The sequence below is a fragment of the Ictidomys tridecemlineatus genome, chromosome 6 (assembly GCF_052094955.1).
Source record: "Ictidomys tridecemlineatus isolate mIctTri1 chromosome 6, mIctTri1.hap1, whole genome shotgun sequence".
In the NCBI taxonomy this organism is placed as follows: domain Eukaryota; kingdom Metazoa; phylum Chordata; class Mammalia; order Rodentia; family Sciuridae; genus Ictidomys; species Ictidomys tridecemlineatus.
Window position 1 is genome coordinate 60946908 of NC_135482.1, and position 12829 is coordinate 60959736.

At 48.3% G+C, this 12829-nt stretch overlaps 1 protein-coding gene across 2 annotated transcripts; it reads left to right on the plus strand.

The window, feature by feature from the left end:
* Positions 1-4251: 4251 nt before the first annotated feature.
* On the plus strand, positions 4252-12829 carry Nfe2 (nuclear factor, erythroid 2). 2 transcript variants are annotated; one of them, XM_005325077.4, is made up of 3 exons: positions 4252-4539; positions 10030-10199; positions 11570-12829. In XM_005325077.4, exons 2-3 carry the CDS (start codon positions 10086-10088, stop codon positions 12578-12580), a joined length of 1125 nt encoding a protein of 374 aa, XP_005325134.1. In that variant the 5' UTR covers positions 4252-4539; positions 10030-10085; the 3' UTR covers positions 12581-12829. The 2 variants fall into 2 exon arrangements, with proteins under 2 accessions (XP_005325134.1, XP_077909509.1); XM_078053383.1 differs by lacking the exon at positions 10030-10199.

The following is a 12829-nucleotide window of genomic DNA, read 5'->3' on the forward strand; positions in this document are numbered from 1 at the left end:
TTGCTAAATCGCCGAGGCTGGTTTTGAACTCATCATCCTTCTGCCTCAGGCTCCTGAGTTGCTGGGATTACAGGTGTGTGCCACTGCACCCAGCTAGATTCTTCTATGTTGTGGGTATAGATGCCAGGGTCTAGGAAGCTTGGTCCTATACAACTCCCTTTTGGCCTGAGAGTGGAGCTCAGTCTTCCTTACCTCCTGAGTCAATCCTCCAAGAGTTCTTATCAAAGGAAAGAAACCTCCTCAAAGACTTTTATTTTCTTTCGTACTAGGAATTGAACACAGGGACACTTAACCATTGAGTCATATCCCCAGCCCTTTTTATTTTTTGAAACAGGGTTTTACTAAATTGCCTCACTAAATTGCTGAGGCTGGCCTTGAATTTTTAATCCTCCTGCCTCATCCTCCCGAGCTGCTGGGATTATGGGAGTGCATCACCACACCTGGCTCCTCAAAAGACTTTAAAAAAAACCAAAACAAAACTATCCTTACCCAAATTGGAACACAAGGAAAACTGAGTGGATGGCTCATGAGATCTGGCTTCACCATCTGGGCCTTAATTTATACCATTCCCCTTTCTTTAGTCAAAAGGGCCTCACTATTCCCTGGTCCCAGTCCTTCACCACCTCCCCCATCCGGGGTAACCGCCCGACTCTGTTGCCTAGGATAACGCCCAGCCCTCCCCTTACCCCCTGTGGCTGCCTCCCCTTTCCGTCTGTTGAGAGAGGAAGCCAGGGGGTGGCAAGTGCAACCCTGTGGGGCACTGATAAAGGGCCAGTGCTATCCCCGCCCTCTGGGGCCACTGCGGTCAGACCAGTAGGCAAGCAGGCAGGGCAGCCAGCTCCCTCTGGGACCCATGGCCCTCCCCTGGTTCCACCTCTACCCACCCCGCCCATCTCTTCTCGGGAAGCTGGTTGCATAAGCCAGTGGGGTGTTTGGCAACATTACTTGTGGCTTGACCTGATGCTGATGGTGGTGTGCACACACATTGTAGGGGTGATGGTGGGGGTGGGTTGACCAGGGGTGGCAACAGTTTAACCTTTTAGGGGTTGGTGAGCAGCATAGGTGCAGAATGATAGGACAGGAAAGCTATGTGGCCACCTTTTTCTCTGTATTCATCTCTGCTACCTTTGTTGAAGTGGAATAATTTGGAGATAGGAAAGTGTTAGGCATTGCTGCCTTGCTGAGCTACAGGCACTGACAACCCAGTCAGGCCAGCACTCACCTAAGGCTCTGCAAAGTGTAAACTGAGCCAAGGAGACTTAAAGTAGAAGGGTCTCACCTTTGGACTTTAGGAATCTGAGAGGAGGGGGCTAAAGGACTGATTCCTTCCCCCTGAGGTCTGGAAAGGGTGCTGGGGATTCAGGACACAGTATGGGAAGCATACTTCCTTTGTAGGAGGGGACTTACGAGAAGTGGGAGAGACACCTTGCCTAAATGAAGGCTGTCTGCTCTTAGCTCACCTTTGTGACCATCTCTGTCCCTACAAGTAAGTAGTAAAGGACTCCAAACACTTCCATGAGACCCTCTTGCTGCTGGGTGTGATTCATGTCTGTAATTCATGAGACCCTCTTGCTGCTGGGTGTGATTCATGTCTGTAATCCCAGTAATTGCAGAGGCTAAGGCTGGAGGAGCACAAGTTCAAGGACAGTCTCATCAACCTACCAAGACCCTTAGCAACTTAGTGAGACCATCAGCAACTTAGCAAGACCCTGTCTCAAAATAAAAAACAAAAGAGCTGGGGATGTAGCTTAGTGTTAAAGTGTCCCTGGATTCTAAAAAAAAAAAAAATTCCCTGGGAGGCTGAGGCAGGAGGATTCTAAGTTCAAATCCAGACTCAGCAACTTAGTGAGAGAGAGGAGAGAGAGAGAGAGAGAGAGAGAGAGAGAGAGAGGGAGGATGTTGCTCAATGGTTAAGTGCCCCTGAATTCAATCCCTAGTAGAAAAAAGAAAAAAAAATCCCTATTGCTTATAGAGTAGAATATACTCTCCATATCTTGACTTTCAAGACATTTTACAATTCAGCCCCAGTTAAAAATTTCCAGGCTATCTTCCTTCTTCCTTCCTTCCTTCCTTCCTTCCTTCTTTCTTTCTTTCTTTCTTTTTCTTTCTTTCTCTTTCTTCTTTTGCAATGCTGGGGACATGGAACTCAGGCCCTCACACACCTTTTCTAGAGCCTCCTTCAATTGTCAACCTCATCTGTAACGCCTTTCCTGATTTTCACCAGGCAGAATTGATTTTCCTCTTCTACACAGCATTTTAGAAAGACCTCTATTAATATAACTCCTCAACTACACTATGAGGATATAGGCCATGTCTTATTCATCTTTGTGTTTCTGAAATGTAAAACATAGTAGACAGTAAATATTTGTTAAACGAATGAATGAATGATAAGTTGTGTTATCTATAGTTGTATCTGCAATGCAGTGTCTGAAACTGGTAGTTCTCATTCAATAAATGTTTGTGGACTATCTGTAACCTGATATCATCATATAATCAGCCACAAGCATGACTGTCACCACTTCTCATCCCCTGTGAGGGGTCCAAGTAAGTATGCAATTGAGGGAGCTGTACTTGAAAGTCCATGTATGTGACCCAGATTCATGCCCAGGTCAACAGATTCTGAGCCCACATGTAATATTTAATGAAGTCATTGGATTACTGTCTGCCCTACACAAATCATGCATGCACAGTCATGATCTGCTGGGATACAGACGGAATTCAAAGCACTTAGCTATGGGTTTGGCATGGGCATTGATTAATCCCAGCAAGGCAAGCTTACTTAGGAGGCTTCTTGTGGTATCAACACTACTCTCTTCTTGCTTGGTTATATTGCTAGGTTGTGGGGATCTTAGGAAAGAACTGGGGTGGCTAAATTGGGGTGCAGTGGTGAAGGAACATTTGGAGGGCTCACAGCAGCTGTTGTTTATCAACTGGGACAGAATATTTTCCATTATTTTAATGGTGAACCCAATCTTATCAGAATGTGTTGGCTGAATGCCAGCTCTACCTTGGGGTAGCACCTGGTTCCTCAGTCTTTAAATGTTTCCAATTTAACTTGAACATCATGAAAAAAAAATAGAGGAAAAGTGGCCGAGTTTGGTGGCTCATGCTTGTAATCCCAGAGGGTCTGGAGGCTGAGGGAGGAGAATTCCAAGTTCAAAGCCAGTCTCAGCAATTTAGCAAGGCCCTAAGCAACTTAGCAAGACCCTGTTTCAAAATAAAAATGGCTAGGGATATGGCTCAGTGGTTAAGTACCCTGAGTTCAATCACTGGTCCAAAAAAAAATAAAATAAAAAATAAAAGGAGAAAAAAGAAAAAAAAAAGTGTGTAAGCTGCAGCTCTAAGTATTGAAGTACTGCAGCTAGATATAAAGGACTTTCCTTACGGCTGAAAATTACTAAAAACTGCGAAGAAGAAAGATTTCTCCTACTCTCTAGAGAGAGATCTGTTTAGTCTGGGTCTTGGATCAAACTCTTGGAGACAAAAGGATGAATGAGAGACACTTCTAGGGGTACAGGTAGGCCTGATGCAGAGCTGCTTGGAGATGAATCTGATAACCTGCACATGTGTCCTGGCTTGTCCAGGGTATGTGGCTGCCATGTGGCTTGGGTACCTTGCCTGGAAGAAAGGAAGCAGAGGCAGGCAGGGGTCTCCTTTATGGGCAGCCCCCAAACCAAGTCTCGGCACACACTGACAAAACAAAGCAAAGCAAAACAAAACAAAAAACCTGGCCAAGAAAGAAGCCTTTGTCCTGGGACATCTGAGGCTGAGGGGGAAAGGGAGAAGTCTAAAGGTGAAAGGACACATCAAAGCAGCCAGCAGCCCCTCCTCCCCCAAATAGGTCCCTAACCTAGGTGTTCTCAGGGCCTAGGTGTTCCTTAGAGAGAGGCTGTACCCTAAATGCCCACCTGCCTATACAACTGGGAAGCTAGACAGCTGGTCCTTACCTTTAGCAGCCCTTCACCTTGCTATGACTCAGTTTCCCTGTCGCTAAGAAAGCCATGGGGACAGAGGAAGGAGGTTCCGACCTGCATACAGTTTAGAGGTCACTCTTGAGTGGACCATCAGGTTGGAATTCATCATATGCATGGGAGAAACGCAGACCTGGCTGGACTCCTGAGTGAAAAGGAGGGCTGGGAGAGGCTTGGAGCCCTGCGTGCCCCCGCTGGCCGGGAGTAAGGCGGGGGCGGGGTGTGGGCAGAAACCACACCGGGCTCAAGTTTCCTCTCTTGGCCAGAAGGGGCAGGAGGAGAGGAGGGCCACGGGGAAAAGGGGAGGGTTGGAGGAAGAACTGAGAACTCAGACCGAGGGCTTCAGAGACCAGTCCGGTGCTCCAGCCAGCTTCAGGACTCTGCGCTCAGCGGGTTGGAGCCTCCACACTCAGCGCCCAGAAATGGCCCAGGGGCGGGGCGCAGCCCTGGACGGTTCTCAGAGGTAACAGGGATCCTCGCCCAGGAGGTGTCAGCTCTGACCTAGCCTCCCCAGAGCCAACACCCGGAGCCTCACCCCTCGCCTCATCCTGCTTGGATTCTGCCACAGGTGCCTGAAAGGTGGGGTGGGGGAGGGGAGCGATCCTAGGAGGACCCACGGGTCACGCTGGGGAGGTGGAGGAGGTGGAAGGAGAAAATAACCAACTTTCAGTACGGTTCTAGGAGACCTTCCCAGACTGCCCCTGGTTTAGGAATTTGACATCTTTGGGAACTCCTCTGGGAGAAGATCTAGATGGCTTCTTAGGTGTTCTGTGATCCTTCCGATGGGAGGTTGTGGGTGCCGACCACCTGAGGCACTCCGGAGGGACTGAAGAGTAGCCAGAAGGAACCTTTCAACTGGTGGGGTGTCCTGGGGGAACCCAGAGACTCCCAGGTGTTATGGTAACACCATTTCATTCTGCTGCATTGTCCAGCATGCTGGGAAGATTGTGGGGAATCGCAGGATTGGAGACCCTGGATGTCTGGACTTCTGAGAAGTGTTGCTTCAGCAAGATGTGTTGGTTGGGTGAAGAGTGCTGGGATCTTGCCTCTCATTATCCCTTCTCTTGTATGGGCCCCGTGGCAGTCGGGATCAGCTGGCACTGCAACAGAGAGGAAGGCATCCCAACCACAGTGTCGTTCCTTCCATCTGGAACTTGGCTACTGGGGAAATGGGGATGCGGTGGAAGAGAATGGGGATGGTATCTGATCTGCTGAGGTCCAGAGTCTCTAGTCATTGGTGTCAGAAGATTGGAATTTGGGGTCTAGGGATAGAATGACAGGATAGCAGAAACCTGTCCCCCTCCCCTTTCCCTTGTTCCCATACACGTTTGAGTCATATATGTCCCCAGAGGACTGCACTCACTCTGCTCAAATCTCTCTCTTCCCTTTTCCTTCACACAAATACTTTCTCTGTCTTGCCTCTGTGTGCTTCTTCCTCTTTGGAAGTTCTTCCTAATCTTTTTAACTAAGTTGGTTACCTGATAACCCACACTCCAAATTTTACTGATCTTTCCCCTGTATTGACACCTGGAGAAGTGGAAGTAGTCTAATAAGCTTGAGAACTGGGACACTGGGGCAAGCCCCCTCTCTATCATACTCCTTTGTCAAGGAAGTTAAGAGCCTTGGAGAGCAGTGGGGGCCAAATATTCTCCTCCCACCAGCATCCTTCTCCAAATGATCCTGAATCCCTAAGCATAAAGCTCTGTTTTATTCTGTGAACACTTCGGGATTGTGATAAGATCTTCCTGGAGATTTGGGGATATAGCTCAGTGGTACTTAACATGTACAAGAACTTGGGTTCAATTCCCAACACTGCCAAAAAAAAAAAAAAGAAAAAAAAGAAAAAAGAAAAATCCTTCTGACTGACACCATCTGGGTGAATAAGGAGGATGGATTTTCGTTCCTGATAGTGACTCCATTTCTACCTGATCCATAATGTTGAGAAATAAGAGAAGGAATGAAGTAAAGTGGTTGTGTGACGTCAAGATTTAGAGCTGCTAATTACAAAGAAAAGGGACATAGGGAAGTTCACTCTACTTCTTTTCCAGTATTTCTTTCCCCTGTTTCTGATTTTTTTTTTTTTTTTTGTGGTACTGGGGATTGAACCCTGGGCTTTGTGTGTGAGGCAAGCACTCTACCAACTGAGCTATGTCCCCAGCCCCATTTTTTTTTTCCTTTTTTAGTACAGGGGATTGAACCCAGGAGCACTAAACCACTGAGCCACATCCCCAGCCCTTTTTTATATTTTATTTAGAGACAGGGCCCTTTTTTTTTTTTTTTTTTTTTTTTTTTTTTTTTAATACGGGGGATTGAACCTAGGGGCACTCGACCACTAAGCCTCATACCTAGTCCTATTTTGTATCTTATTTAGAGACAGGGTCTCACTGAGTTGCTTAGCACCTTGCTTTTTTCTGAGGCTGGCTTTGAACTCGAAATCCTCCTGTCTCAGCCTCCTGAGCTCCTCGGATTATAGGCTTGTGCCACCACACCCAGCTGTTTCTGCATTCTTTATGGCCGTTCTGTCTGATTCATTTCTGATTACATCCTCCTTAGTGATCTAGCCACTGGCTGCCAACTTGCTGGTCCTCTGAAAGGTAGGCTTCTAGAACCCCCTAAACTTTACTTCACTTTCACTTGTTATAAAGACCATCATTCATTCTTGAGTTTTGGAGAATATCAAGCTCTTACTTCCCCTGCAGCCTGGTGCATCCTTGCTGCTGCACCAGACAGCTGGCTCAAGCTGGCCCTTCTCTCTCAGCCTCCTGCCTCCCCCTGCTCTTCTTCCATGTTCTCATTTTCCTATTACAGCAAGAAGGGGAAGACCGAGTTCCAGGTCTTCATCAGAAAGGGCTGATTTAGCCAGTGTGGTGGTGCATCCCAGCTGTTCAAGAGCCTGAGGAGAGAGGATGACAGGTTTGAGGCCAGCCTTGAAAACTTAGCAAGACCCTGTCTCACAACAGAATAAAACAAAGGCTCATGACATCTAGGCTCAGAGATGAACTGCCTAGATCAAATTATTTATTTATTTTTTTGTGGGGAGGGTACTGGAGTTTGGGCTCAGGATCACTTGACCTCTGAGCCACATCCCTGGCCCTACTTTTTGTATTTTATTTAGCGACAGAGTCTCACTGAGTTGTTTAACATCTTGCTTTTTGCCTGAGGCTGGCTTTGAACTCTCATCGGATTACAGAAATGCACCCCCACCCCCAGCCCAGCCTAGATCAAGGTTTTGAAGCTGGAAGAAGTCTAGAGAAGAACATTTGCTGATCTCCTTTCTGGTTTTCTGTTCTTTCCTATAAATCCATACAGATGGATTATTTTAGTGTTTCTCATGGTGAAATTGGGCTGTTGCATGAGAATCATCAGGCACTTGTTAAAATGCTGGTTCTTAGTTCCTGTGCTATGAATTTAACCCAGCAGGTCAGCTTTCTGGAATCTTGTTTTTTACACGTATCCCAGGTGAATGTGGTACACAAAGGTTGTGACTCCCAGAGCTAGATGTAATCTATTTCCTCTCAGCAATAATTTTCTTCAGTCCTGTCTCCATTTGATGGAAGAGACTGAATGTGAAGTAATTTGCCCAGGGTCCTGCATCTTGAAGGCCAGAGAACCTGGTCTCCTGCCTCCTAGAGCAGAATCTTTGTACTGCACCTTTGGCTCAGATCCAGGAAGACAAGAGAGACAAAGGAGGGGTGAGGTGGGTAAAGAACTGTGAAGCAAGAATCATTGTCCCTGCCCTCCAAGCCCCCTTCTCCATTCACTTTGCCTTTGGGCAATTTCCGCCAAACCTGGGTGGGGGAGGGTAGGTTTCCGGTGTTGAAATGGCATCCTGGACAGACATAAACACCCCACCCACTCTGCCCACTGGCCAAGGGCCTGTGCCTACATGGACTCCCAGCTCTGGGGATGGTACTATAATAAGGGGGTGGAGACAGGACTCAGGGAGATCCTCTTTCAAAAGAATAATTTGTACTTTCCACCAATTTTATAGTTAAGTCCAAGAGTAAATTCCTTATTAAATGGTTGTGATGGTCAATCCTTGTGGTGGGTGGGTGGGTGAGGTTATCCAGTCCTATCCTCTGTCCCATAAATTTCCTTTATTCTAGCCTGCTTCTCTTCCATGTGGTGGTGGTGGTAATGGTGGTGGTGTGTAAACCTAGGCATGCCGTGTCTGGCCTCAGAGATCAGAAAACCCCTGCTAAATCTACTTCTCTTGCTGAAGTCAAGGAGAACAGATGCAGTGTCAGGGAATAGAAAGGTAGGACCAGAGAGAAGACAAACAGAGATAAGGGTTTTCTGGGGATTTTAAGCTGTCAAGCAGAAAGGGACCTCCAAGTTCAACTTGTCTAACTTCTTAGTTTTATAAATGAGGAAAGAACAGGCTCTGGATAGGAGTGTAGTACTCAAAGGTCTAAAGAGGTATTCCCCAGCAGGGCATGGTGGTGCACACCTGTAATCCCATCGATACAGGAGGATGAGGCAGGAGGATCGCAAGTTTGAAGCCAGCCTCAGCAATTTATCAAGGCCCTAAGCAACTTAATGAGATCCTGTCTCAAAAAAAAAAAAAAAAAAAAAAAAAGGGGCCTGGGGATGTAGCTCAGTGGTAAAGTGCTCCTGGGTTCAATTTTCAACTCCTGGTACAGGAAAGAGAGAGAGAGAGAGAGAGAGAGAGAGAGATTGCCCAGAAGAGAAAAGGGACTGAGACACCACAAAAAGAACTGACTGAAGCAGACTGCCTATAGAGGCCCAGAGTATGAAGACCCAGAAATGATACTGGGAGGCCTTATGGATGAGCAGAGTCAGGTTCCAGATCATATCCTGCCATTTTTCAGCTTGAATCAAAGACATACTTATAGGATCTGTAGAAATCTTTTCTTTCTTTTGTACTTGGGATTGAGCCCAGGGGCTCTTTAACACTGAGCCACACCCCCAGCCCTTAATATTTTATTTTCAGACAGAGTTTTGCTAAGTTGTTGATGATCCTCTTGCTTCAGCTTCCCTAGTCACTGGGATTTCAGGTGTGTGCTACTGCACCTAACTGTGAAAATCAATCTTATAAACTAATAATGCTTGTAAAGCACCGGAACAGTTCTTTTTCTTTTCTCTTCTCTACTCTTCTCTCTCTCTCTCTCTCTCTCTCTCTCTCTCTCTCTCTCTCTCTCTCTCTCTCTCTCTCGTTGAGACAGGGTTTTGCCCGGTTACTAATAGTCTCACTAGGATGACAGGATGACGAGGCTTGCCTTGAACTTGTGATCCTCCTGCTTTAGCCTCCCAAGTTGCTAGGATTAAGTGAGTGTACCATTATGCCTGGCTTAGGACAGTTTTGACAAGGACTTAATAAGTCTTTGCTGTGGTTGTCATATTTTCTCGGAAGAGGAAAGACCCCTGTTTATGTGAGTTAGGGTATGGCCAAAATGACCCTATGGAGACACAGGGAAGAGGTCCAGTGTCTCTAGAACCCATTCCTTTTTTGCCCCTGCTGCCTGAGGCTGATAAACCTCTTATCTTGCCCAGGCAGGGGAGCCCAGGGTCAGGATAGGAGGAGAGGGCAGGGCTGCTATCAGCCACCAGGCCTGGGCCCTATCAGAGAAGGGGAGGGGCTGTCTGCACTTCCCAAACACTCCTAGGGGATCCCCCACTTACTCTCAGGAAGAAAAGACTGAGACCAAAAACTGAAGACTCAGGAGGAAAGCTGGGGTGACTCCTGATATTTCTTCCCAAGATGGAAAACCAAACCAAGTTTAAGAAGTTCAGAAGATCTGACCCTGTCTCTGGCCAGGAAATATAATTTTGGAGAGTGAGAAGTAGGACAAGGAGAAAGCACCTTGTTTGAAAAAAAGGTAAAAGTTTACTGCGCTTCTCCTAAGGGAACTGCCATGGCCATGGTAGCTGCGATGGAGACCACATCATACAAAAGGACCTTCCAGTTTAAAAGTCCAACATGAGTGCGCCGGCAAGGTCTCCCTCCCCTTAGGTGAAGCTGGAGGAAGCCCAGAGGCAGGACAAACTTGCCAGGCCTGGCAGAAGCTGCTCTAATGCCTTTCTTCCTTCCATACAGGTTGTGGAGGCCCTTCGGGCTTTGGGGGAACCTGGCCCAGATCCTGGCCCAGTAGGATGCCCCCGTGTCCTCCCCAGCAGAGCAGGAACAGGGTGACACAGCTGCCCACTGTGGAGCTGGGCGAAATGGAACTGACATGGCAAGAGATCATGTCCATTGCTGAGCTGCAGGTGCGCAGGAGGAAAGGACTGGCGCAGGGGTGGGAGGAGCAGATCTCAGGCTGCCAGTGTTGCCAACAGAGGAAAAGAAATGCTGGGGAGTGTGCATGGAAACATCTGGGGACAATGGGGAGATGGGAGCGTGGATGGCTGGGGAAGGAGTGGTGGGTAGGGAAGGGTCTGATTAGGGTAGAGGCCCCTCTCAGAAACTGCCTGCTCGCCTCTCTCTACCCTACCTCCTTTTCTGCCCTCCCTTTCTCACCTTCTCTTTTGACCTCCCTCTCCTCCAATCCTGCTCATCTTCTTCCCTTATTTCCTCCCCCTGCCCTTAGCAACGGGCCCCTTTCCCCCAGGTAGAAGAGCAGTAGTTCAGGGGCCTTAGGAAGGGGAGTCAGACTATGCCGGGGTCCTCTCCTCCTACAAGTTGGACAAAGGGGTGTCTGTTGGCCTAACAATGATGCCTTTGTCCCCAGCTGGGTTGGAGCAAGGTGGCTCCCCTACGTGGGTTGGGGGCCTTGTTTCCAGCATGTTCTCTCCTCGCTGCACCTGGGCAGGGACAGAAGGACTGAAGAGTTAGAGGGTAGAGCTTGTGCAGGTTCCCCAAGGTGCTTCTTAGCCTCCAGGCCTGGCTCTGTGCCTGTCTCCAGTCACTGGCCCTGGCACCTTCAGGATCTGCCCTAGGCCCTCCTTCCACACAACAGCTCCCTCTGCTGGCACCCAGGGCATGGCCAGGGACTGAACTTGACCCTTTGTCCCTAGATTACCACAGCAGGAAGGGGTTCTGAGGGGTCATCTTGGCTAACAATACCTTGCCTTCCTGAAGGAAATAATGGAGCAGGAGCCATTTTAATACAGTAAGAGCTTCTCTTGAGGAGGAGGTTCTGTAATTGTTCTAATATTAGGTGGTCTTCTCTGAAGTCCGACCCCAGTGACCTCTATTCTTGCTTATGCTGCTTTCTTCTTGGAATGGTTGCATCTCCACTTTGCAAGAAGCTTCCAATTTTGTGCACATCTTTCCTCATTGGGTCTTTGGAAGGACTGTGATAGAGCTGGTTTCTTCTTTTTCTTCTTCTTTTTTTTTTGGTGCTGGGGATTGAACTCAGGGTTTTGTGCATGTGAGGCAAGCACTCTACCAACTGAGCTATATCCCCAGATTTCTTTTTTAAAATATTTTTTAGTTGTCAATGGACCTTTTTAAAAATTTTTTTTCAGTTGTAGATGGACACAATACCTTTGTTAATATTTTTATTTGGTGCCGGGATCAAAACCAGTACCTCACACATGCTAGTAGGCAAGTGCTCTACCACTGAGCCACAACCCCAGCCCCAGGGCTGGCTTCACTTTGGCAGCCTGTCTCAAAACTCTTTTCTCTTTCCTTGCAGGGTCTAAATGCTCCAAGTGAGCCATCCTTTGAGCTCCAAGCCCAGGCCCCATACCCTGGACCTCCACCACCCCCAACCTACTGTCCCTGTTCAATCCACCCAGATCCAGGTTTTCCACTTCCTCCACCACCTTATGAGCTCCCAGCATCTGTGACTCATGTTCCAGAAGAGCCCCCATACTCCTATGGCAACATGGCCATTCCAGTCTCTAAGCCACTGACCCTTTCAGGCTTGCTCAGTGAGCCCCTCCCAGACCCCTTAACCCTTCTGGACATTGGGCTGCCAGCGGGGCCACCCAAGCCCCAAGAGGACCCAGAATCAGACTCAGGATTATCCCTCAACTACAGTGATGCTGAATCTCTAGAGCTGGAGGGGACAGAGGCTGGCCGGCGGCGGAATGAGTGTGTAGAGATGTATCCAGTGGAGTACCCTTACTCACTTATGTCCAACTCTCTGGCCCACCCCAACTATGCCTTGCCCCCTGCTGAGACCCACTTGGCCTTAGAGCCCTCTTCAGGCCCGGTGCGCACTAAACCTACTGCACGGGGCGAGGCAGGAAGTCGGGATGAGCGTCGGGCTCTGGCCATGAAGATTCCCTTCCCTACAGATAAGATTGTCAACTTGCCGGTAGATGACTTTAATGAGCTGTTGGCACGGTATCCGCTGACTGAAAGCCAGCTGGCACTAGTTCGGGACATCCGACGTCGGGGCAAGAACAAGGTGGCTGCCCAGAACTGTCGTAAGAGAAAGCTGGAAACTATTGTGCAGTTGGAACGAGAGCTGGAACGGCTGGGCAATGAAAGGGAGAGGCTTCTCAGGGCCCGGGGAGAGGCAGACCGTACCCTGGAGGTCATGCGCCAACAGCTGGCAGAGCTGTACCGTGACATTTTCCAGCACCTTCGGGATGAATCTGGCAACAGCTACTCCCCTGATGAGTATGCTCTGCAACAGGCTGCAGATGGGACCATCTTCCTGGTGCCCCGGGGAACCAAGATGGAGGCCACAGATTGAACTGGCTCAGAGAAGGGGACTGATAAAGGGAACCTTGAGATCCAGAAGACACTGAGTTCATTAGAACTAAAGAAGGGGGAACCCTGGCATTTGGAAGCTACAAGTTGTGTTTGAAGAGGTTTGCCTTGCCTGGGGATGCAGCTGTGGAAGATGATTTGTTTGCTTGCATAGCATGCTTAGCAAGTACAAAACCCTGGGTTTAATCTTCTGCACTGCAAACAAACAAACAAACAAACAAAAAAAAAAAAC